At 42.7% G+C, this 27,039-nt stretch overlaps 2 protein-coding genes and 1 long non-coding RNA gene across 3 annotated transcripts in view; 1 reads left to right on the top strand and 2 right to left on the bottom strand.

Moving 5' to 3' along the window:
• Nucleotides 1-692: 692 nt before the first annotated feature.
• Nucleotides 693-27,039, bottom strand: part of LOC112433843 (NACHT, LRR and PYD domains-containing protein 12-like) — a 129,999-nt gene continuing 103,652 nt past the window's right edge. Inside the window, exon 10 of the mRNA XM_076882480.1 lies at nucleotides 693-3,763. Coding sequence (XP_076738595.1) covers nucleotides 3,748-3,763 — 16 coding nt within the window. The 3' untranslated portion in view covers nucleotides 693-3,747. The remainder of the gene's footprint in view (nucleotides 3,764-27,039) is intronic.
• LOC143416832 (uncharacterized) lies at nucleotides 11,085-18,658 on the top strand. Its single transcript, XR_013097084.1, has 2 exons — nucleotides 11,085-11,659; nucleotides 14,720-18,658. It is a non-coding gene; the product is annotated as an uncharacterized LOC143416832 (long non-coding RNA).
• Nucleotides 19,541-25,419, bottom strand: LOC106674771 (protein NLRC3-like). Its single transcript, XM_076882451.1, has 4 exons — nucleotides 25,083-25,419; nucleotides 23,191-23,267; nucleotides 21,247-23,074; nucleotides 19,541-19,736 (listed from the first exon to the last, which is right to left on the bottom strand). Exons 1-4 carry the CDS (start codon nucleotides 25,190-25,192, stop codon nucleotides 19,556-19,558), a joined length of 2,196 nt encoding a protein of 731 aa, XP_076738566.1. The 5' UTR covers nucleotides 25,193-25,419; the 3' UTR covers nucleotides 19,541-19,555.

The raw sequence follows: 27,039 nt of genomic DNA, 5'->3' as shown, positions 1-27,039 counted from the left end.
ACTTTTGCAGCCACTGTAAAGTTCACTGTCAGTAACATCATAGCACCACCCAGCTGTATAGAAACTCCGTCATGCTAGCTAGTAGCAGTACGAGTTATTGTAACTGACTGTAAAAAGTCAGCACAAGGAAAATAAACTGCACCTAAACTTGGTTTATATCTGACCCAGACAGACTGCAGGTCATAACTTCTTACCTGAAGTTCAGTTCACCTGACACTCGGACCGGCGGCCGCCTCGGGTCTCTCCTCCTCCTCCCTCATCTTCCCTCATCCACCTGCTGCCTCTGTGGAAGCTCCGCCACAGCCACCACCAAACAACTGACTTATTTTTAGAAATCAACCAGCATCCAGCCAATCCACCACCTCTCATTGTTTATACCGTTACAAAAAATAAAAAAAACCATAAAAAAACATCATCGGTTCATAAAAACGAAAAATCACCATCAGTATGCCCGATGGCCAGTCCAGCTATGGTCGTGCCATCAGTTAACCCTTCAAGTGGCAGCTGTGACACGCGTGCCCAGGGTTGCCGACCCCTGCTCTAAAGCATCTGATTTGGATTCCTGAGATCAAATATATTTTCCTTTGTGTTTGTTTTCTTCACATTTGTGGCTTTAATGTAGTGTTACATCCTGTTTGTTTGCTTCCATCTGTATACATATCCAGATTCACTGTTATGTTTCTTTTTTTTTTTCAATATATTTTTATTGATTTTATAATTGAGCAGTATACAACTATCACCTTCAAAAGAACACAATAGAAGGTGGACGGCAAGTCAACAAGGTGGTAATACAGCATACATAAATGTTAAGACAGAGTATATTTCACTTAAGTTTATCAGGCTAATGACTGGTTGCCAAATCTTATAAAACACACTCTCTCGGTTAGACAAGGTAAACCTGATTTTCTCCAGATGGAGTACATTTCCAAATTCTCTCAACCACATTTCAAAGGTAGGAGGTTTATCAGACTTCCAGCAGAGAAGTATCAGCTTTCTAGCCACAAGTGTGGTCATTGACACAACCTGCGTCTCTGTCTTGTCTCTTGCCCATCCCGGTTCAGACACCCCAAACAATGCTGCAAAGGGGGTACATGGGACCTCCCTGCCAATGGCCTTGGTCAGAAAATCAAACAAATGATTCCAAAAAAGCTGTAGTTTTTGGCATTGAAAGAAAAGGTGAGATAAAGTTCCTCGACCACTTGAACACTTAACACAGAGGGCTGAAACGTTCTTATATATTTTTTCCACTTTAGTGGGAGAAAAATGCAACCTATACACAACCTTAAATTAGATCAGACAATGTCTAGCATTTATAGAACTACAATATATATTCTTAATGCACTCTTGCCAGAGATCATCAGTAACATCCACCCCCAGTTCTTCCTGCCACTGCTCCCTAAAAGTATTAGATGAAGGACTGTATATATCTAGTAAGGCGAGACACAGCACCTCTAGTATAGGGCTCAACTGATATGAAGCTGTCAAGCACTGAGTTTCGAGGAATCAAATTGTATTGTGGAATAGATGCTTTGATGAAATGTCTTAATTGTAAAAATCTGAAAAAATGTGAATTTGGAAGATTAAATTTCACCCTCAATTGCTGAAAAGATGGAAAATGTCCACCAATGTGAATATCTTTGAGAGAACAAATCCCTCTTCCCTGCCATGTCACAAACGTGATGTCCTCCAGCCCAGGCCTGAAGGCATGATTGTTACATATTGGAGCATCCAAATACATTTTAGGAGCCTTTACTGTGCCCAATAGTTGGTTCCAGACCTTAATTGAATTTTGAATCACAGGATTTCTGCCATATAGTGTATTCTTCACTTTTATCGGGCTATTAAGCAGGGCTGGAAGACAAGTTGGTCTACAAGACAGGTGTTCCATCATCAACCATGAAGGTTGTCCTTCCAAATCAGCACCTGGAGTACACCTTCGCCAAAATGAAAAAATATTTAAGTGTGCAGCCATATAATATAATCTAAAATTTGGGAGTCCAAGGCCACCACAAGTCTTATGTTTAACAAGATGCTTTTTGGAAATTCTAGGAACCTTACCCGACCAAACAAAGGAGGATACAATAGATTCCAGCTTTTTAAAATATGACTGGGGAATGCACACTGGGATTGACTGAAAGATGTACAAAAATCTGGGCAAAACTACCATTTTGATGGCATTAATCCGCCCTACCATGGAAATTGGCAATGTGATCCAAAACTCAATATTCTTCTCCAATTGATTAACTTTTCTATCCCAATTTTGCTTTAAAAGTTGTGACACGTTACATGTGACTGTGATACCGACACATTCAAACTTATCTAGCGCTATTCTAAATGGAGTATTATGCAGATAAGCCATGTCCACCCCATCCGACAGAGGCATAAGTTCACTTTTCGTCCAATTTATCTTATACCCTGAGAGAGAGCCAAATTCGTTAATAAGCTGCAATAGTGGACTGATCGAGGTCTTAGGTTTTGATATGAATAAGACTACGTCATCAGCATAAGCGGAGAACTTATGAGGAATACCCTGATGTATAATCGGTAGTATATCAGAACTTAGCCGTATACGAGCTGCTAAAGGTTCTAGGGCCAGGGCAAAAATAAAAGGAGAAATGGGATCTCCCTGTCGCGTGCCCCTGTGCAATCGAAAAGGGTTTGATACATCATTATTAGTCCTTACCGAGGCCATAGGTCCTTTGTACAAAATTCTAATCCAATTGATAAAAGAATCACCAAATCCAAATTTGCATAATACAGTAAACTTATACGGCCACCCGACCTGATCAAAAGCTTTTTCAGCATCCAAAGCTATTACCACAGAATCATCTGAACACCTAGCAGGACTATATATAAGATTAAATAATCTACGCAAATTAAAATAAATGTAGCGGTTCGGGATAAACCCTGTCACTGTTATGTTTCTATTCTTACATTGCTGTGTGATCACTGTTCCCTCTGCTGACTGATGTGACCTTTTGTATCTCACACTGATACTTGTCATATTTGTATCTGCGCCTAAAAGATAAAAAGTTTTCCATGCTAAAACACAGCTCCACCTCCTGCAGTTCTCCCTCTGAACCACTAGATGTCTCTGTTATCTAAATGAAGACGTGCAGCACAGCAACCACAGCAGCGCTCAGATCACACGTGTCCTGTTATTATGTATAAAAGCATGAAACAGGTGAGACAGGTGGGATCAATATTAATGTTGTGGAAATATATGAAAAAGCAACAGAAGAGTGAAAACATTTCCTGTTTCTAGAAAGATCTTTCAGCTCACAGCTGCTCACAGACTGTATTTACAAGTGACAAACTGCAACTCTACAGTACATCTACAGTATATATCAAATATATTCTGTATTCAAATCTATTGAGTGATGTTTGAAAGTCTTTCCAGGTGAGTTTGATCCAGGAGGGTCTGAAGCCAGAGTCAGACAGAGACTGTGCAGAGACTGTAGAAGGACAGAGCAGCAGCAGAGCAGTCCAGATACACTGATGATCCTCTGTCAGATCCAGAGGGACACACAGGGATGATGCTGGACTCTACATTGTGTCTGACAGTGGAGCTGTTCTCAGAGCAGTTCACTCTGCAGCACTGTCAGTCACTGCTGGATGAAGCTCTCCTCTCCACCTCCCAGTAACATGGCCCAGTCAGAGCGTCTCTACACACAAGCTGCTGCTGCTTCAACCTCTCTGGATTATCAGGACACAGCTCCTCCTCTCTCAGCACACACACCGTCCTGTTTACCATCGCCTCCACCTGCAGAGAGAAGAAGGAAGAGCAGAGGAGATAAACGAGTGTTTCCAGAGACTCTTCATCAGCAGCAGGGACTTCAGTGCTGGGACTGTACTAGGACTCATTGTTGCTTCACTTTTTCTAATCTTTGGATTTTTATTGAAGTTGATGAAAATGTTTTTCCCTCCTAGTTTGAGTTTGGACTTTCATTCATTAGAAGAACCTTGGTGTGTCCACTCTGAGCTCTGTAGGAACCCCAACAACAAGCCCAACAATCCAGATGGACGGTTCCAGCTGTTAACTGGAGGAATTCCATCCAAACATCTGCTCTCACTAAATTCTTCCTCACCTACAGACTGTGTTCTTCACTGCTTTAAACTTGGAAATGAATGCAGTCATTGGTCTGCGTGCTGCTTTGTTCAGAGAGCTGATTGGCTGTTGACAGTGTTTGATCAGAGCGTGTCAGCCGTTACTATGGTGACCATAAAGGTCAGAAACAGGAAGTGTTTGTGTCCAATCCTGAAGCCTGTCACCATTCTCCTCTCACAGCTTCACTGAGAAGCTGCAGCTTTACAGGAAACACTGGATCTTTGTTTCATACTGACTGTGTTTAGTACAATACTGCTGACAGCACCACCCACTCACTCCATCACTCTACTGACCTCAGAGTCTCGAGTCTGTAGTCTGGACTCTGCTGAAGATCAGACAGCTGCTTCACTCCTGAATCCTGCAGGTTGTTCCCGTACAGGTGCAGCTGTCTCAGATGGGAGGGGTTGGACTTCAGTGCTGCTGCCAGATAATCACAGCTGATCTCTGACAAACCACAGCCCCACAATCTGTATAAAGAATGAAAGATGTAAGTTTATTAGACAAAGTGTGAGCTTGAAATCATTCAGTGTTTCATCATCTGTTCAGAGCTGAAGAAGGTTCAGAATGTAGAAGTTTAGAAAATGGAAACTCCAAACAGCTGAAGCCAACAGGAAGCAGCTTCAAACAGGAAACTGTGCAGAGTTTCAGACTATATGTCCTGATGCAGCCAGTTGGATTTTGGAGATTTGAAACTCTGTTCTGTGACTAAGTCCTTGAATCATTTCTTCCAGTTGGTCCAACAAGACAGACTAAGTGTTGGACATGTGTTGTGGCTCCATTAGGGGAGCTTCTAAATGTGATGTGATGGCCCCTCTGGGTCTGTCAGGTCACAGGACTGAAGAGAGCTCAAACTGGGCACACAGTTGTTCCAGTCTGGACCAAAGACTCTATACTGGGACTGAGGGACTGCTTTGACTGCACCCACTGGGACTTTTTAAAGGCTCATGTTCTCACTTAGATCATCGATTTCTACTTACATTTCTTTCTGGGAAAAATGGGGATTACTTTGGAAACAGGAAGTATTTTCCCCAATAAGCAGCCCTGGATTAGTAAATCACTCCAACATGTTCTCAGGCAGAAGAAGCCGTCTTGTTATGAGGGAGAGAAGAAAAAGATGGAGGCACAGAAACTTGTTGAAAGAGAGATAAAGCAGCTAAAATCAGGTGTAAAAGTAAAGCAGAGGATGAGCTGAATAAAGGACACTCAAGGCTGGCTTGGAAAGGAATGAAGTCCATGGTGGGGATGCAGAACAAGGAGCAAAGATGAATGTGATGCTGAATCAGCAGAAGACTTGGACTCATTTGATTCCAGCTTTGATATCATTGATTTCAATGAAGAGCTTTGTGATTGTAGCAAAGGGCTGGTAGCTCTGAGAGTCCCACTGATGAGGTGTTTGTGTGGAAATCTCTTAGTGGGACCAAAGAGAGAAAAAGCCCTGGTCCTGATGCTGTGGGAGGGAAATGATTGAAGTGTGCTGTGAGGAACTGACTGGGAGATTTTCACACATTTTCCAGTCCTCCTTGGAACAACAGGAAGTTCCCAGCATATGGAAACAAAGGTTAAGTGTCCTATGGCACTCAGTGATGATGGTGCTGTGGCCCCACCACCTCCACCTCTTTGTAAAGGAACTAACTGTCATCTGAAGCTTCAAATGGGACTAAGACTTCCTCCACTAGGTGGCAGTGTCTGATGAGAAAGTGTTAGTGGAGCTGGCCTGGAGTCAGAAACAGGAAGATGCAGGATTTGGGCTGAAATGGGGAAAAGTGGTTCGCACTAGTGCCTTAAAGCAAGAAGGTTGTAGGTTGAAGCTTGTTGGCCTTTCTGTGGAGGTTGGATGTTCTCCCACAGTCCAATGAAATGCTGCTTATGTTCATTGGTGCTTCTAAATTGGCTGTAGGTGTGGATGTGAGAGAGTGCTTCTCTGTCTCTCTCTGTTGGCCCTGTGATGGACTGCTCACCTGTGCAGGTGGACCACGCCTCTTGCCCTATGACAGCTAGGGCACAGGCTGCAGCCCTGTGAGCCTAAGCTGAATAAACAGTTAGCAAAAATGATCCATAGATGGCCTGAAATCCCCCAGTTAGCAGTTTGGTAGATAGCTATGACATGCTAATCCCATCCAGCAGCTGTATTCTACCTGTAAGCTGATCCCTGCTGAGCCAAAGCACTTTTTCATATACAAATTACAACCTTTAATAGAAACCTATTGGTCAGCATCTTATTAGCCTGCTGTTAGCTTCATTCCACAGAAAACTGAGAGAAACTAACAGAGTTGATAAAGAATAAAGAGAAATGTGCTGATTTAAAGCCTTTGAAGTGCTTCAGATGATCTCTGTCCACTTCTGTCCACTCATTCATTCATGTAAGCTTTCTAATGCAGCTTTGATCTTCACAGTCTGCTTCATGAAACTCATTCTAACCCTGAATGTCAGAGTGTTCCTCCTTCTCTTTCCCATCATTCATGCTGGCAGTGGAGGAGATTTGGATGTTGGACTGTGTTTTGGATGATGTGTGTATGTTTGTGTTGGACTGCTGTCTGTAAAGCAAACGCACATTTTGCTTTGGATTTCAGTGTCAGACAGACTTTAAGGTGGAATGAAGAGTTGGAGAGTTTCACAGTGAATTATCCAGTGGAGGATTTTTCTTCTTCTTTGAAGGTTTGAAATGTGAACATTGTTCTGCTACAGTCAATGGACTAAACCGGAGAAGAAGAAAACAGACTTTACCATGAAGATCCTCAGTGTAGATCAGTATAATATCAGCCTGATGTCTGCAGTTTAGTGTCAGCACAACTTTCACATCATATTCATCTCAGCACAACTAAAACATGCTGACTGACCCCAGAGTTTCAAGTCCACATCCTGGACTCTCCAGGAAACCACACAGATGCTTCACTCCTGAATCCTGCAGCTTGTTGTTGGAGCTCAGGTCCAGCTCTCTCAGATGGGAGGGGTTGGACTTCAGTGCTGCTGCCAGATAATCACAGCTGATCTCTGACAAACCACAGTCCCTCAATCTGTATAAAGAATGAAAGATGTAAGTTTATTAGACAAAGTGTGAGCTTGAAATCATTCAGTGTTTCATCATCTGTTCAGAGCTGAAGAAGGTTCAGAATGTAGAAGTTTAGAAAATGGAAACTCCAAACAGCTGACAGAGTTCATACGCCTTTGTCAGGGTCAAATTCAAGCAAGACCATGTGAAAATTAAAACACATCATCCTAGGTGAACTTAAACACCTTTGTTCCCCTTTTGTTAAGACATAGAAAAGTACACCACACAAAAATACTGCAAAAGGAAACGGTCGCCTTATATACATAGTGTATAAACTCAAAATGCACATTTCACTTCAAATTAAGATTAAGGCTTTGAACAGATCACATAGTTCAGTTCAACATATAAGACTTTAAGAATGCACAAGCATCTACTTAAAATCTATTTAATTTATCATCCATGATATTATTTTGTACAATTCCAATGTATTTTGTTCATCTCCCTTAAATAAACAGGCAGTATTAAAGTATGAAATATTCATATACAAACACATAAATGTGTGTACTGTCTCAGTGGCTGATAGTACCCCACAGGCCTCAGTGTGAGCTTGAAGACATTTATAATGTTTAAGTAGTTTAATGTGCAGGTGCTGACGATAAACACATTTTGAATGAAAGCCGGGGAACTTTGGTAGCACAGAAACAAGTGGCTATTCTTTGTGACTATATGGATCACTCACAATACCATTATTTCACACAAAGGCACCAAATTAATACTCAAAAAAGCTGCAGCAATACACACAAATATAAACAGTACTTGGTGACAACTTTGCTTTTAGCCTTTAACCCTTCTTGACTACTTTTGATGTGGCCTCTATATTTTACCTTTAAAAACAGTTCATCTTGCCAATCTGTTATTTTCTCATTTTGACCAACTGTATCAGCACAATTTATCTAAATTCAGACAAAATTTAAAATACAAGTAGAAAGTGATATTTTGACTGTAAAAACCACACACATGTTTAACGAATCATCTTCATAACTTGAAATGCAAATAGAGATTGTACATTTTTAAAAATACGCACACGTTTTGCAAACAACAAAGTTATATGGTACTATTTACCAAAAAATGCAGCCAAGGCTCAGACGTTTTTCATATAATCATTTCAAACTATTTACAGAACAATCAGGTGTCAAACAATAGTTTGTGTCACTCTAACACATATGAGAACAGCACAGGGATAAACCTGCAGGTCTGACAGCAGGTGTGTCACTCAGCGTTTACACTGCAATCTGCCTTTGTTGGCTTTAAGGCAGCAACTGTGACGATCACTAGTAGAACTGACACACAAAACAAAACAACAGCTACACACTAAATACACAAGACAACAAACTAACTTGAGACCAAACACGGTAAACGTCACAAATCTCTCACGTATCAAAACTCTCTCTCTCTTTCGCTCACTCGCTCTCTCTTGCCGGTCACTCCTAAAACTTCCCCCTTTTGCTAAACAACCAAATGTCATGTTTCCATATCATTTTTGATTGGTCGACATGGTACATTTTCCCACCTATAGGGCTTTGGAGCGTGATGTCACGGGAGATGGGCCATGCCCCCTTCCGCCATGACAGTAGGCCAGCCAAAGGATACCATTTCAGCTATGGATCGTACGTGTTGTGTTGTCGGTTGCAACGTTAGATCACACGATCGTGAAGGCAAGAAGCTGGATAACGGGCTCTCTTTTCATCGTTTTCCATCCTGGAGGCAACGTGAGGGATCCCATGTATCCGATATTACTAAACAAAGACGTCAGGCTTGGATTGCAGCGGTGAGACGAGCGGATATCGAGTTCTCTGCAATCCCCAGCTTTTTGTTGGTTTGCTCACGGCATTTTCTTTCCGGTGAGTTCTAAATTAATTCATATCACTCTTGAAAGGCTTTTAGTGTTATTTTCAACGTGCTGCGGTCATAGATAATGAGATAAAACATGCTAATGTGTGATGCTGCAGAACCACATCATGTCGACTGAGTAGCTTATGATTTGGCATTATTGCAGGCAAACCAGCATATGAAATGGATGTAACAAATCCAGACTGGGCACCAACACTGCACATGGGGCATGACGACATACCTGTATCAGACTCGGACCGGCACTCAAGGCGTACGCAACGGAAGCGAAAAAGAGCACCCATCGGAGGTAAACAACCCCCCCCCTCTAAAAACATACTAAATTGCTATCACTGTACACTAATCCGCACATAACTTCCAGATGAATCACACACCTGTCATTGGAATATTGGTGTACATTTACCTTATGTCTAATTTTATCTTACAGGCTTTCGTTATGCAGCTGCAGAGTCTGAAGGTGTGCCCCGTGCAGAAGTGATTGATGAAGATCTGACAGAAGACCAACAGCAAAATCACAATGTCATGGAGGCAGTGGACAGCAGTTGTGTTGGACAAGTGGAGGTTGAGGTAGCAGCTGCAAATGTGGATATACTGAAGAAATGTAAACCTTTTAAAATGATGACAGATTACAAACTCTCAGCTGTGTCTGTAATCAAACCTCTGTAACTTTGCTTCACTTCAGCAGCATCAGCTCATGTTCACATGTTGATTCATGGTTTGCTTCAGTTTTTGATGGACTGCAGAATATTTTGAAGGTTATCTGCTATAAAAAGCCAGAACAGGAAAATCTGCTTCATGTGTTTCTGTTTGATCCTCAGTGACTTTGACACAAAGGCCTCTGCTGTGATGATCACACCTCTGATCAAGTCTCACAGTGTCAGCTTTGTTTTTATACATATGGATATGTGCTGATAAATGATCAGAGTTATAATATTTCCCACTGTCTGCTGTGTGCCGTGACCTTTGACCTGCTAAAGACAGTCAGCTGTGGATTATTCATTGTTGTGTCTGATACTTAGAACTGTGAGGAAGAACACTACACAGTTAATCAGGGTCCCCTCTCTCTGAATCAGGAAAGGTGGGCAGGCCGCGTGTGGGCCGCGGGCCATACGTTGAGTCTCACTGTTTGAAATGTGAACATTGTTCTGCTGCAGTCAATGGACTAAACCAGAGAAGAAGAAAACAGACTTTACCATGAAGATCCTCAGTGTGGATCAGTATAATATCAGCCTGATGTCTGCAGTTTAGTGTCAGCACAACTTTCACATCACATTCATCTCAGCACAACTAAAACATGCTGACTGACCTCAGAGTTTCAAGTCCACATCCTGGACTCTCCAGGAAACCACACAGATGCTTCACTCCTGAATCCTGCAGCTTGTTGTTGGAGCTCAGGTCCAGCTGTCTCAGATGGGAGGGGTTGGACTTCAGTGCTGCTGCCAGATAATCACAGCTGATCTCTGACAAACCACAGTCCATCAATCTGTATAAAGAATGAAAGATGTAAGTTTATTAGACAAAGTGTGAGCTTGAAATCATTCAGTGTTTCATCATCTGTTCAGAGCTGAAGAAGGTTCAGAATGTAGAAGTTTAGAAAATGGAAACTCCAAACAGCTGAAGCCAACAGGAAGCAGCTTCAAACAAACACAACAAGAGAAAAAACTCTGAATGTTTCACATTAAAGTCGTACATTTATCACAAAGCTCAATTATGTGACAGACATTTCATCCCATGTCAGTTTGGCCTCATCCTGGGCCGGATTATCCAGCACACACTCTGACCACAGGCCCAGGGGCCACGCACAGCTGGGCTCCATCCAAGAGACAGCAAACAAACCAACACAATAATAAAAAGCACCATGTGATCTTCTTACATCTTCAAGACAAACATAGTAAAAACATGAGCATATTTGTTTCCTGATAAAATGATGTGACAGGTAGAACAGAGTAAAGTGGTGGTGTTACTGTTAAGTCTAATTGTTGAATGTTGCCATTGTGTTTCTTAAATTTGTACAGTCTTAGTTCAAGCAGTAGGATCAAAGCCATTCCTTTGATCCTGACCACCTCTCCAACCACTCTGTGCTGGGGGAGGTTTTATTGTAGATACATCCTATCTGAAAGATCTGTTTCTTTTGATGTAAACTTCCTGGGTTTATGACCCTTTGGTCAGCAGGAGGTAACACACACACAAACACACACACACACACACTTACATACAGTGCCTTGTCTATGTAACCAAAGGGGGGTTGCAAGGGGAGGTGCTTTGTAAACTATTGTTTGAAGATTGTCAATAAAAGGCAGCGAGAGGAGGCCACCATTGGGGTCATTGTCGTGCTGGACACAGACGAGGCCTCCCTTGCGCAAGTAATGGATCGATCGACTGTCTTGTTTTCTTCATGATGAATAAGTCTCTAGAATTAGCGGGGTTTGTGGAAACACAGACCCAACATTTATTTGGTCCTTCGGAGCCGGAGCCTAACACATTGCATCCACCGAGGAGAGGGAGAGGACGCCACCGCAACGTCTGGGATGATTGACGTAAAGCCCTGGTGTTTTTGGCTTGCCACCAGGCCGGGAAGTTTGCTCCTGACCTCCCCTCGGGATGGATGACGATTGACGGGATCCAGAGGCTCTTCCCATGAACGTAAACAAACAGTGAGTACAGAAGGCCTTAGAGAGCGGCTACGGGCTGTGCGTTAAACGTGAGTCCGGGAGCGCGCTAGCCGCGTGAGAGAGACGCAGGCTTCTCCGCCATTTGGGGCGTGGAGATAACCTAGGTTCGGCGTCTCCGCCGTGAAGGAGTCCGGAATCTCCGCCATTTGGGGCGTTAGAGAGTTTTCAACAGAGAGCGCTAGCTGTGCGTGCAGACGCAAGCGATAGGCCTATGTTGTGTGTGTGTGCGGGCCAGACGTGGTCTGCGTGAGTGTGGCTGATTGTTAATGGAGAATAAAATGTGTAAGTCTGCCTTAGAAGGAGATTTAAAATTTATGGAGAAATTTTTACCAGGCAGCACGCATTATGTAGGTTGTTGGCGTAAGAAATTTGGATTTGAAGGGACATTAGTGGAAGTTCAGTGTAAAATGCTGGTAGAAAGAATAGCTGTAAGTGTAGCTGGTAAAACAGGTAAAGCGAAGCAGAGGAAGGAATTGCAGTTAGCAATTGCTAAGTTGTGGCTGGAGCAGGTTCAGAAGAGGAGAGAAGCAAGAATGTTAGCAGAAAGTAGAGCCAGAGAAGAGCGTGAGAGAGCAGAGGCTGAGTATGGAGAGACATTGGGAAAAGCACTGAGTCCAAGACAGACTGGGCAGGGTAGGAAACAGAAAGTAAAGTTAGTGAACACAAACGTTACAACTACATATCCATCCCTGACACAAAACAAACAAACAAACAAAAAAAACATATGGTGTTTCTGTCCCAGAGTGTGAAGATGAAGAAAGTTTTTCTCCTGATCCAGTCCGTGAGTGTGTCTGACGTCATGGTGTGTGTGAAAGGTATCCAGCTGGGGCAGACGTGATTCTGCAGGTCACCTGCCCAGTGGACAAAAAGAAATAAAATAGTTGTGTGGATGAATGATAGCACGAAGAGTGTTTGGTGTTTCTAAGTCTGAAACAGCTGTAATGCTATTTTCTGTTTTGGAGAAAAGTACAGTTAAAGAAAAAAAAACAGAGAGAGATGTGTGTTGTTTTAAGCAGTGATGAGAATAATGAAAGTGTGATGAGAGAAGAACACAAAAACATACTGAAAATGCATTAACTATACTAACCCTACATGCATTTACACATAAATGATACTCATGAAGACCAGACAGCATCTTAAGCATGAGATTCTGTTTGTCATCTTGTCCAAGTCACTAGTAAGATGAAAGTGATACATAGACTAGTGGACTGAATATTATAGGAGGACAGATGGTTGCATCATAGATGAGAGGTCTTAAATGAGTGAGCTGAGTGAGCTGATTGTGAGTTTCTGGTGTGTGAAGAAGTTTTACCATGGCACACATTTAGTTACATGAGAACTAAAACTTATTATGTGCTAAGACAACAGGGTTATGCTGTATGTTGTGTGTATGGCTGATTGGATGAATGTTTGAGATTAAACTGGCTGTTTGATTTGTCTTTTGTTATTTAAGTTGAGCCTGCCAATTGGGTTGTGACGATTTATCCCCCTGGCATGAAGAACACGTGTCATGACTTAAACAAGGCCTTTCTTTCCTTTGATTTCCTTTATTTTCTTTCTTTTATTTTGTTACTTTCATGGTGCACTGAAAGTTTTGTTTGATGATCTCTGTTTGAGCACGATCAGAATCGAAGCGTCGTCGAGAAAACTGTTGCAAAGTGAGCTTCTCCAAAATTAAAATGGGCTCAGGAGAAATCCACTTATTTGAGACAAGTTCCTGTCCAAAAGGATTCAGCGAGAAAATCCAGTCTAAATTATTTTTCTTTTTGAAATGACGTTGTTTTGCTGAGCGTGGAAACGGATGCGACGATAATTTCCACAATTAGCAAAAGAAGGAATCACTGAGTGAATGAGTAAGAGTTTTAAAATAAATGGGAAACTGACTGACTGACAAAAGCTGACAAGACTGACTGACTTAACACCATTGTGTGAAGTCAACCCCCACCTGACAAAGGTGTGGATGTGTCTCTGTCGCAGGAGCAGAAGGAGACCACAGGAGGAAACTTGGGTCACATGACTATGTGAACTCTGAAAATTTAACCTTTTTAGTTTAAATTCTATGTCTGTGAATTTACCATGTGTGTGTCATTCACTACCTTGTGTTGCTCACAGAGATTACTGTGAGAAAGTGTGTACACACCTGCGCAGCGCTAACATTTACATTTCTCTTTACAGCAGATGGTTAATCATGTGATTTGATCATGTGGTTTACAGCAGGACACAACTTAATGATGTTTCTCTACCACAGGATTACTGAGATTTTGTATGAAGAGAACTGTAGTTACAGGCTATATGTTGATGATGAAATTACACTGTGTTTTTGAGAGAATGTTACAGGGAAGAAATGAATGCAGTGTGAGACATACTGTGATGAGACCATTGTTACTTTTTCCACAGCGAGTGTTAACTTTATGACTTTTCACAGCTCCTCTGGAATCTGGATGGCCAACACCTGACAACCGGGATGAACCTTGTGTTTGGCTAATGTTGTTTTTCTTTAAGAGTGCTTGTAAAGGATTCAGCACAGACAGACGAGTGACAATTGAACAGATGTGCAGTGGTTACAGAATAGTTACATCGGGGCCCATTATCTGACCACACTGTTGGGCTCATGGTGAGTAACAAACTTAAGGGACGTCACTGATTACAATGTGGAATGACGGTGAGATGTTAAATAATTTGGAACAAATTATGGGGAAAAGTAGGAGTTTAATGAGTTTAGAATAAACCTGCAATGATACTTGTCTCTGTGATGCTGAATTTATTACTCTTATGATCTATAGTTGGTTGCAAATGTGAAGTTGTTTTAATTTTAAGACTTTGTCTTCTAGGATACAGGAGCTGGGAGCTAAACAAGCTGAACATTTCAATGCTGACTAATGTTTTTACACAGGGTTACAGCTTGGAGTGAAGCTGCTCCAAGGGACAAACCTTGGAGATTGTTTTAGGGAGACTGTGCAACACTCTTGTACATGTCTCATTGGGGAGTTGACACATGGCGAAAGCCGTGTGGCGAGAGGAGTGTCATTTTTTAATTTGTAGATATCGTGAGGTGCCATGACGAGAAGGAGTGACTGAGAGGATCGTCCACAAGATGGAAGCTGAGGCCAGGAGAGAGTTTTCAGGAGGATCGGAGATCACCTTCAGCACAGAGAGCTGTGTTACTGGTCTTCCAAAGGATCGTCACGAGGAGACTTTGCACAGCAAATCTTAAATAAGATGAAAGAGTTTCGACGTTGACGTTAAGGAAGACAACCAAGCTGTTTGCGTGTCGAGGAGCCTGTGCCATCACCAGGGAAGTCTCAAATGTCCCAGGAATGGGTGGACCAAAGACCAGCTTTCCAGAGTCATTATTTTGTTTTAGGAGTTTTATTTTTCATTTTGTTAGACATGGCACAGTTGAAAGTAAAAGAAGACCACTCTAATTTGTCATGTGTTGTCATATTTTGATATATTTGATTACTTTTCATTGGTTATATTATATCGGGTAAAAATCACCCGGCATTAGTGATCGTGTTACTATTTATAGCGATAGTGTTCTAGGGTTAAATCTTCAGCAGCGTTGGAAAATGGAACCTGAGGGAGCGTGCCAAGCTCCAGAAAGTGACAGCGCAGAGGAGGTCCAGCGATGGACTTGTGGTTCTGTGAACAGCACAAATGCCAGGTGACTGTAAAATAACTAACAGCACTTTTTCCACAAGTGAAGCCAGTAACTTACTATCCTAAAAGATTAGCTCTAGTTGCTCGTGCTTTACCTCCATGCGTGAGATCAGTATGTGCAGCAGTTTAAGCTGTACAATGTTTCAATAGTTTATTTCACCTTTTGACGTTGTTAGTTCCACACGAGGTAGATGTCTACTACTGCAGACTAAACTTACATTTCTGACACCTACAAGACACTTGTCTTTAATGTTACTCTCACAACCACACATATTACCATAAAGTGGTGCAGAATTCTGAATCTGTCCAACCCTTTTTGCCAACGGAGGAGGGCACTTCTCATGAGTGTAGAGAGCGCGAGGAGAAGAAGTGTAAGCTGAGGGATGACTTAATAGATGTGCCACTCGTTGAGGGAAAGGTTTGGTTTGCTGATGGTTTGAGTTTTACAACAGCAGAGGGACAGACTAGAACACGTTTTACTGTAGCAGACAGTGAGAGAGAGTTATCTATGTAGGACAACTAGCATGTTTCATATTTGCTTGAGCAGCAGAGATGCTAGCTTTAACGGAAGTGTGTAAAGCTGTAGAGAGACAATATACACTGATAGGCAGTATACATTTGCTACTGTACATTTCTTTGTAGTGCAGTGAGTGAGACGAGGTGTGACAACCTCTACAGGGAAACCTGCAGAACACACCAAACTCTTGCAAAATCTGCTGGAGGCAGTGTTATTAACCAGTAGAATTGCCGTTTGTAAATGTGCAGCACACATGTGAGGGAAAGATCCAGTTGCATTAGGGAAAGTTTTTGCAGATAAGATCACAAAAGAAGCAGCTGTAGTTAAACATGGTGTTAACCTTTTATCAGTACAGCATCAGCAGACATGCAGGCCCACTCACCTACAGCAGGAAAACAGTTGTGACTTACAGAGGGAGCAAGCTTGCAGGATGATTTTTTATCTGTGTGATAAACCAGTACTGCCTGATAATTTGTATAAGACTGCTGCTATTTTGAGCCATTGGCTTTGCCATGTCTCAAACAGGAGGGAAATGAGCAGTCGTTATACTCATTCTAGGATTATTAAATACTTTTTAAAAAAAAAAACTTTTGCAGGCAGAGAGAACTAATGGAACAGTAAAGTTAAGATTTAGGAAGACAGGCAGGACATGGTTAGACTGTATAGAATAAGTACATGAGGATTACTCCAACAGAGAATGGTCTGACTCTTTGAGATTACACATGTTAGAGCATTTAGAGTTCCAGTCTTCTGTAGTGATGATAGAAAAGCAGAAGAGAGAGCGTATTAGCAGATTAGATGCTTGAAAATGTTTAAAAGTAAAGTAGTCATGAGAACAAATGATCTGCCAGATGATTCTGTTTCTCCGCAGGAGCAGAGTCTGAAGTCTGGAGATTGGATGTTGATAAGGCCATGGAGAGGAAGTGCTGGTCCAGTCCATGGTGGGAAGGTCCATATCGGATGCTGCTGACGACGACCACAGCAGTGAAGATTGCTGGAAGGAACACTTGGATATATCAAGCGCACTGCAAGAAGGTGACACACATCCAGGCCAGCTCGGAGTAAGTGGCAGGAAGACCGGGAACAAAGGGGGGGGGAAAGCCTCCAGGGCCCCTCGTCTCAATCCGGTGAAGAAACCAACTGAGCCACAGGTACTCATCAGAATGGCTGGGAATGTGCTGTGCATCTTCTTGTGCCTGTGGACCCTGAGTGGGATGACAGGGAGCGCACTGGAACAGAGCAAACCACACCCAGTACCAGCATGGGTTTTCAACAACTACTGGTGGCAGTTTAAGAACACAACCGCTCACATAAAGAATGAGACCAATGGTTATGCTTGTGATGCCACTGGCTACACATTCTTCTGGACTGTGGCCCTATAGCATCACTGAGAGCGAGGCAGTTTGTCTGGTTGCTTTAGCAACACATCCGGGAACACTGCCAACTTTTCAACTGCTCTGAACCTGAATGGAAGGTTGATTCACCAGTAGCTGGGAAGGTGAACTGCTCTGGTGAGACAGACCTGCTCGTCTGACTCAAAGAATATGACTTGCTGCAGGACATTGAACAGCTAAACGAACTGGAAACAGGCCAATTGCCTATGTGTATGAAGGACAATGGATTAGCCCAAGTTGGAGATCAACCATGGAACATGGCAACATCACCTATTCTTTTGTCTTCTGCAAGAAGGATGTAAACAGAGAAGCCTTTTGTCTACATTACATCATGAACACTTGAGGTTTCGAGCCAAGAAGTTCAAAACAGCTTGATCCAATTTCCTTTACAAAGCTTTTTCTGTGGTGACAACAGGACAGGAGAAGAGTTGTAAATGCAGATAATTCACCAGTTGACTCTAACCCCCACAGGATGCCTACAGTGAAAAGATTTGGGGGGTTGATAGGAGTCATAAAGAAGGGTGTTGACCAGGCTGCAGCTTTGAAGTTAGCTGAGAGCCATATGGACAAACAATAAAGTCAACTGATGCGTTTAAATACCTATGTCTGTATACAGTTGGATTGTAGTGACATATGATTTTTGAGAATGATGATTCTTCTTGTTTGACCTTTGACATTCAGTTGTTTACTTGAAGAAATACATAATGAATTGCACGACAGGAGTAGATCCGCCACAAGGCTGGATAGCTTGGTTACCGTCTGGTCCTTGGTGGCATCTTCTTTTGAAAAAATTAATTCCTGTTTTTGGACTGTTGATACTGATTTGCTTATGTATAGGATGTAGTTTACTGTGTATGAATGAAATCTATACTGACACTGTCCAAACAAAGGGTGCATAAGTTGAAATTTAAGAACAATGACAAAAAGGAGGGAAATGTTAAGTCTAATTGTTGAATGTTGCCATTGTGTTTCTTAAATTTGTACAGTCTTAGTTTAAGCAGTAGGATCAAAGCCATCCCTTTGATCCTGACCACCTTTCCAGCCACTCTGTGCTGGGGGAGGTTTTATTGTAGATACATCCTATCTGAAAGATCTGTTTCTTTTGATGTAAACTTCCTGGGTTTACGACCCTTTGGTCAGCAGGAGGTAACACACACACACACACACACACACACACACACACACACACACACACACACACACACACACACACACACACACACACACACACACACACACACACACACTTACATACAGTGCCTTGTCTATGTAACCAAAGGGGGGTTGCAAGGGGAGGTGCTTTGTAAACTATTGTTTGAGGATTGTCAATAAAAGGCAGCGAGAGGAGGCCACCATTGGGGTCATTGTCGTGCTGGACACAGACGAGGCCTCCCTTGCGCAAGTAATGGATCGATCGACTGTCTTGTTTTCTTCATGATGAATAAGTCTCTAGAATTAGCGGGGCTTGTGGAAACACAGACCCAACAGTTACAGCCTTTCTCCCCTCTGCTGCCGAGGCTGTTAGTCTCTCCCAAACTCAGCTACAGGACTTCCAAATGAATGAAAGCAGCAGAAGTGGCTTTACAAAGGAAAGAGGAAGAGGAGAAGAAGAGGAGAGGGAGGCCACCCTGACCATCACTCCAGCTGAAAACATCACACTTCCATTAAAGTTGGTGAGAAAATGTTGAGCAGGATGAGCTGCTGGCTAATCTGGAGGCTGTAGCAGCAGCTCACAGTCACAGTGGATTTCCACTCATGAAAAAGCTCTGGCTGCTTCATTTCTCATCTCATATCAGAGACTTTAAAGCTTCACTGAAGCTGTACAGTGATGCTTCCATATTCCAGTGAGGCCTCCATAATGATTTCAGCTGTTCTGTACACACACTGTGTGCCCTGTATGGCTCAAAGTCTCTGCAGCCTGTTTTTATCTGCTATCATCAGATCTTCATCATCCTCATTCACATCCCTCACACACTCTACAGCCTCATCAGCACCGACTTCATCTTCACTGACTGATGGAGCACAACATGAACCTGTGGAGGCTGAAACACTGTCCTGTCAAACATCTCCCCGTCACCACTCCACTTCTGTCAGCCTTTAAATGAACCCTGCTCAAGTCTGTCACTTCTGTTTGGAGCCAAAAGGAAAAACTGTTGTTCAGTCGTTTGGAAAGACAACATTTCTGAAAGCACTCAAACTTCTTCACATTTGTCTTCAGACACATCCTGAACATTTAGGAACTAAAGAAAGTTTCAAACATCAAAGACCTGAAATATAGAAAAACAACAACAGCCGCAGTCAGTGAACTCACCTCAGAGTCTCCAGTCGACAGTTTGGACTCTCCAGTCCAGCACACAGAAGCTTCACACCTGAATCCTGGAGGCCATCATTCCAACTGATGTCCAGCTGTGTCAGATGGGAGGGGTTGGACTTCAGAGCTGAGGCCACAACTTCACAGTGAGACTCTGAGAGTCGACACTGAGTCAGTCTGTGATGATAGAAAATATAAAATGTGTTATTATAAAAGCAGAAAATCTGCATTATAAACAGAGACTGAATGTATATGAAGACAAAACAGAGTGAGGTCATAATCTGATGAATCTGCTCTTCACATCTGTGCTTCAGCTCCTCTTACTGTGTTTGACATGACACAACGATTGAGTCTCTCTCAGACCTGCAGACTTTTAATGAGAATCTTTGTTTGGCTTTAATCTGCAGATGAAGGAGGAAGATGGTGTCACATTTAGGCTTCCATAATGTCCACAGTCTGTCACTGAGATCTGATCCAGAGTCAGAGTGAAGACACACATTTGGACTGTTTCCTGTTTTGACTCCAGAACATTTTGAATGAGTTCAGCTCAGTGAAGAGTTCCAGCTGGAAAGATGATCTCTGTTTGCTACCTGCTGTCAGGTACGACTGTTCACGTCCACACGCAGGAAAAACCTGCTGACTGTTACCAAACGGAGCAGAAATCTCATCACTGGACAATAATGATGAATGAACTCAGAGCTGCTGATATCAGATCTGATTTCAGGGGAACTAAACACAGAAATGATTGGCTCATTTTAGCTTTCTGAGCCATTATCTGCTGGTGTGTCGCTAGTTGGCAGAAAATGATTTGTATTCCTGTTCAGGACTTCAGTGTTTATGAGTCCAGATCCAGGTGACAGCAAGTCAAAATGATGTTACCTGTCTGTGTCCAGCAGCAGCCTGTATTCACTTTGAATATTGTTATAACCTGACATGGATCAGTTTGTCTTTGATTGGTTTGTAAAGGTCACTGTTTCCATTGGACCTGAGTGACGTACAAAGACAGAGAGGGAGAGAAAGGAGAGAGAGGATGGAGACAGCAAAGAGAGAGCAAACACAAACAGGTGAGAGTGGACAGGTGACCAAGGTCAGCAACCAATCAGAGAGCTTCTGTTTGACCCACAGTCACTGATGATGACTGCACATAACCAAGCAGTGTGTTACTCTGATATCAAATATGGATCCTGCTCTTATAATAATGATCATCAGATGATATTATTGTGTTATTTTGTAGCTGAATACGATGTTTGTGTGATTATCAGTGAAAGAAGCAGTGAGGAGGATGGAGAGAGAGAGAGGACAGAGGGTGAAGTTAGAAACACTAAAAGGATTTTTCATGGATTTCATGGATGATTTGAGTGATTTCCAGCAGGACACTTAAACATGTCAGTGGACGTCCTAAAGAACATATTCACTGATATGAAACGTGTCATTGAACAGGATCAATATCAGTGGAAACATGGTGGAAACAGCTGTGACTGCATGGATGTGACACACTTCAAATCTGTTCTCCACTCTTGGATTTGGGATCCATGGAGCTGCTGCTGAGTCTGTACAATAAAGGAATGGTGTGGAAGGTTGCAGCGTACGGACACAAACACTTTGTGGTTACAATCTGATTTTATTTTCAAAATTAAACTACTAACCTACACTGATCAATGATGTTAATGATCACATCTGGACTCACCCAGCCTTTCTGCAGTTCCTCACAGCTGGAATCAGTCTCTGTCGTCCCTGCTCTGATGTGTTGTACTTCTGCAGGTCCAACTCATCCAGAACCTCCTCTGACATCTGCAGCAAGAAGGACAGAGCTGAGCACTGGATCTCAGAGAGTTCCTTCTCTGATCTGTTCTCTGATTTCAGGAACTCTTGGATCTCCTGAAATAATGAGAGGTGGTTCATCTCCATCAGACAGTGGAAGATGTTGATGGTTCTGTCAGGAGAGATTTCATCACTGTTCATCTCCTTCAGGTTGTTGATGACTCTCTGGATGGTTCCTGGACTGATCTCTGTCTGACCCAGCAGACCTACTAAGAGTCTCTGGTTGGACTCCAGACAGAGGCCATGAAGGAAGCGAACAAATAGGTCCAGGTGGCCATTTTTACTCTGGAGGGATTTCTCCATGGCTCTCCTCAGAAATACATCAAGTGATTGGAGATCATCGTCATCAAAAAGACTGGAAATCATCTTGATTAAAGATTTTGGTTTAAGGAAGTTCTTCAGCACCTTTGTCTTCCTGTTGGTGTGACAGTGGAACATGTAGACAGCAGCCAGAAACTCCTGAATGCTCAGATGAACAAAGCAGTAGACTGGTTTCTGGAAGATCACACACTCTCTTTTGAAGATCTCTGTACAAACTCCTGAGTACACCGAGGCCTCTGTCACATCCAGACCACACTGCTCCAGGTCTTCTTGGTAGAACATGATGTTTCCTTTCTCCAGATGTTCAAACGCCAGCCTCCCCAGCTTCAGAAGAACTTCCCTGTCAGCCTCCGTCAGCTCCTGTGGACTCGTCTCATGTCCCTCGTGGTACTTGTTCTTCTTCCTCTTTGTCTGAACCAGCAGGAAGTGTGAGTACATGTCAGTCAGGGTCTTGGGCAGCTCTCCTCTCTGCTCTGTAGTCAATATGTGCTCCAGAACTGTAGCAGTGATCCAGCAGAAGACTGGGATACTACACATGATGTGGAGGCTCCTGGATGTCTTCATGTGGGAGATGATTCTGCTGGACAGCTCTTCATCACTGAATCTCCTCCTGAAGTACTCCTCCTTCTGGGCGTCAGTGAAGCCTCGTACTTCTGTTAGCCTGTCAACACATGTAGGAGGGATCTGATTGGCTGCTGCAGGTCGGGAAGTTATCCAGACGAGAGCCGAGGGAAGCAGATTCCCCTGGATGAGGTTTGTCAGCAGCTGGCTGACTGATGACTTTTGTGTGACATCAGACAGCAGCTTCCTGTTGGTGAAATCCAATGAAAGTCTGCTTTCATCCAGGCCGTCAAAGATGAACAAAAGCTGAGAGACAGCCAGCTTCTCTGCTGTGACCTTCTGTAATGTTGGATGGAAAACATGGAGCAGCTCCAGAAGACTGTACTGCTCATCTCTGATCAGGTTCAGCTCCCTGAATGAAAGCAGAACCACCACACTGACATGTTGGTTCTCCAAGCCCTCTGCCCAGTCCAGAGTGAACTTCTGCACTGAGAAGGTTTTTCCAACACCAGCCACGCCGTTGGTCAGAACCACTCTGATGGGTCTCTGTTGGTCAGGTAAGGCTTTAAAGATGTCCTGGCACCTGATTGGAGCGTCATGGAGGGCGTCCATCTTGGAAGCTGTCTCCAGCTGCCTCACCTCATGTTGGGTATGAACCTCTTCACTCTGTCCCTCTGTGATGTAGAGCTCAGTGTAGATCCTGTTGAGGAGGGTTCTACTTCCTGTTTCATCACTTCCTTCAGTCACACGTTCACATCTCCTCCTCAGACTGATCTTATGTTCATCTAAAACCTCCTGCAGACCAACATCTGCTGAAAGAAAGAAAAACAATGAGACTAAAGAGAAAGAAAACTCTTCAATGTCTGAACAACACAAGAAGTCCAGTTTTCAGAAATGAGTCCATCAGCAGACAGATGTTCAGTCTTACTTTGTACACAGCTGCTCTGACTGGCTGTCTGCAGTCCAGCTCTGCTTCTGGATCTTTCTCCACACTGTGCAGAAGCTCTGATGGTGACACAGAAAAGTCACAGTGGAGATACTTCTGTCCACCTTTGATTAGACTCATTATAAAAAGGAAAACAAAGTTTGAACACAGTCATGTTTCCAGTTCACTGACTTACATTTATTCCATGGACACTCACTCTAACCTGAACCACAGCTACAACCCAACATTGTTGAGGCCTCATCTCCTCCTTTCCTGACTGTAGAGGTTAAATATGCAACAACCGACAAATAAAAGAATTTGGTTCATTTCAAAGAAATTCACACGGTGACCAAGTAAAGTAACCGTAGTAAAGGAGACAACATCCCGTTGATGGTGGGATTATTTGAAAGATTTGCTTTAGTCACGTCACCAAATGCAGTTGAACCACCCGTGGATCCATGTTTGACCATTCTACCACTCTGAGCTCTGCTTTTTAATCATTTTATTATTATCATCATTCATTTATTCATTCTTTGGAGGGGGGCTATTTCCTAATGCCGCCCTAATAAGCTGATGTTCAAGGGGAAATATAACAGAAACTCTTTCAGTGTTATTCATTAATAAATTAACAGATAAACTGTGAAGAAGAAAAAAACTGAGATTTAAAGGAGAGAGTGAGAAACTTGATCATCCATCCTCATAATACATGTTTATCAGTATCTGCTGTGACCATACTGCAGTAATAACTACAAGTCTACATTTCTGTGACTGTTGATCAATCACAGCAGGAATCTGAGCTCATCTCTGCACACAGAGCAGCTTCAGCTCTGGGATAAACTGCTCGCTTCACGTCCTTCTCAGCTCACAGACACTCATCCTGATATTTTCCTTTAACATTTGATGGTATAATTCATCTGAGTTTACACTTTATCTGTATAAATACAGAAAAACAGACCCAAACACCAGAAACCATCAGTTTCACCATGTAGAATATATTGTTGTTTCCTTGCTTTTAATTCAGAGAAAAACTCTGATTTGGATTTTCTCTGTTCTCTTTGCCACAGCCCATCCCAGCAGCAGCTGAAGCAGCTGACTGTCACAACACTGAATAACACTTTAGGAGGAATTTCAGAGATCAGTAAAGCTCCAGTTTCAACATCAGTTAATTAATCATAGTTCATCATAAATGTGAACCTGGCTGGCACACATGTTAATGTTAGCCATTTAAATATTAGCAGTTAGCTGAGGCCACAAGAAGAAGAGGCCCTAGAAGAACAATGGATGATAAGATTAGATTTTCAAGACTGGGCAGAGACGTGTTTTCCTTTACTGTCTCTTACAGAGGAGGGAGCAGATACCAGACGAGGTCACGGAGGTACGGGGAGGATTCGCAGCAGACAGCAAGACTGCCACGTCCATGCGAGAGAGCGATGGCTACGATAATCTCTGTTTTTGTCTCCCTATATAATGTTGTACAGCCCATGTGAGGGTTATCCTCTCTGTGAACCAGATGCTTGATTTCACACAGAGGTCCACCAACTGAATTTGATCAGTTATGGAACGATTTACCTCGACAGGCTCCTTCACTCGCTGCTTTTAAACCTCCTTTAAAACACACTTTTACTCCCTGACCTTTGACCCAGTGTGACATGTTGACTCACTACCTCAGACAGCTTAAAATAGTCTTTTTGTTTTTTGGTGCTGCCTAAAAGAACCGTAAATATCTGTCCTATATACAGTTATGTTCATATATTTTTGTACTACATCAGGAAACTCAAAAACATAGTTTGTAATATTTTAATCCTTATTTTTAAAACTGTTTTTGTCATTTTTCTTCTCCCATTGCATCAAAAATCATTATTTACACTGAATAAATGAGTCAGCAGCTCTCTTACATTCTTGCTGCAGGTTCATTACTGAACCTTAGAGGTTCTTCTTTTGACCAGTCACTCCTCACAGACAAACAGCTGGATGCTGCAGATGCTGCTCCATCCTCTTCCTCCATCTTCTTGATGTCAGGGTGGAGTTAGTCTGAGAGGCAAACACACACACTCAGAGGTGCTGTTGTACTGGAAGCATCACACTGACGGGTTTCTAAAGTTCTCATTGATCATTTCATGGAGTTTCTGTGGTAAACACTGTCCTGTGACGTATGTGTTATGGTGAGGGTCATGAGGGCTAACCAGCCCCACTCCTTACTCCTCATATTTCAGCCTGAAGCACAATAACAGCCTAAACCTAACCAGGAGGCTGTAACCTCAAAGGGACTTCATGGTTAGAAATAAAGGTTCAATGAAATGAAGTAGATCATAAAAACATGAGTTCCAACTTTAAAAGAAGCATCCACACGATGACGGCACAGCAGAGGAGCACTTTCTCTAACACACTGATTCAGTTCCACTGACACAAGGACACACACAGGAAGGCACACACACACAAGCCTTTATAAGAAACAACACAATCATCTGCGCTTGACTTGTCAATCCAAGTCCTTAGCCCATGAGCCCGCGGTATCAGACCACAGATATTCCCTTACTTTGAAAAAATAAAGCCAGTTTTCAGAACAGACCTGGGCCCTGTTTCAGGAAGCCGGTTTAGAAAACTCAGAGTGAAAAACGACACTCAGGGTTGAGTAACCCCGAACTGTCCAACTCGGAATATTCGGTTTCAGAAAGGCTGATAACAATTAGTTCAATCAACACGGAGTTGCGTCAACCCCAAGTGAAGCGCGTGGACGAGGATACATAAAGCCCTGATAAGCGGAGCACAGAGTAAGCGAGTCACCATGGAGACGGAGGGAAAGAAGGCGCGGTCAATGTATTTCACAGCGCTTGAGGCCGAAATTCTGATGGCAGCATATGCCGATAACATGCAAATTTTGCAGAAAAAAAGTAACACAGCCACAGCTGCAAAAGAAAGGGAGCATGCATGGCAAAACATAGCCGACAGAGTCAATGCGTGAGTGTTAATATAAACATTGATCGAGGGATTTCCACCCATTTAACACGTTATTTTATCATATGTCATTCTATTTATTATTTTATACATTTTATTTTGTGACGTGATGTGAGCGCAGGTGCAACCCAACAGGCCCCAAACGTTCCTGGCAGCAAGTACAAATGAAATATAAAAATATAGTCCAAACAGGTAAGGTGTAATTGTATTATGAGCCATAGTGCTTGGTCTGTTTGTCCCATGTAAATCAATTGCAGTTAGAGGCTACATTAATTTTCTTTCTGTAAGCACTTACTCTGTATGCTCAAATGTGACCCCGTTATAGCCAACAGAAAAAAAGCGGAGGCCCGAAAAACAGGTGGGGGTCCTCCACCACTCACAGAGGCTGAGCAGTTGGCCCTCAGCCAAAACAGTGGGCGCCCTGTGGCCGAAGGCATCTCTGCGGGGACATCCTCTGAGTCAATAACCCCGCAAGACACAAGTGCCTACATAGGGGGTAAATTCAAAATAATACATGATGTGCATACATCCTTTCTTCACAGTCACCTTTGCAGTGCTGCTCATTCATTTGATAAACTCTTCACCATAATGAATTTGTTTGTAGTGAAGTTATTTTCCTACTGATTTTGCCTTCCCTCAGTCTTGGTTGTCTTTGAGAGCATAATGACAATGAAGTGTAAGGTGCTTGGTATGTTTGTTAATTGCCATTTGGTCCCTTGTAAGTTATAAGTGACCTGTATAAACCTCATATTCTATCAGTTGATGGTGATGGTGTACTGCATCTGGTGCAGCCTCCTGTTGAGCCAGACCAACATGCAGTTGTGAGTAATACTCCACAGATTATATGAGTTTACAGTAGAACAGCAATGTTGTCTATTTCTTTACTACAGGAAAATA

This window comes from Maylandia zebra, linkage group LG3 (genome assembly GCF_041146795.1).
Source record: "Maylandia zebra isolate NMK-2024a linkage group LG3, Mzebra_GT3a, whole genome shotgun sequence".
Lineage (NCBI taxonomy): Eukaryota > Metazoa > Chordata > Actinopteri > Cichliformes > Cichlidae > Maylandia > Maylandia zebra.
Note: the sequence above shows the minus strand (reverse complement) of the source record. Positions and strands in the feature narration are given on the sequence as shown.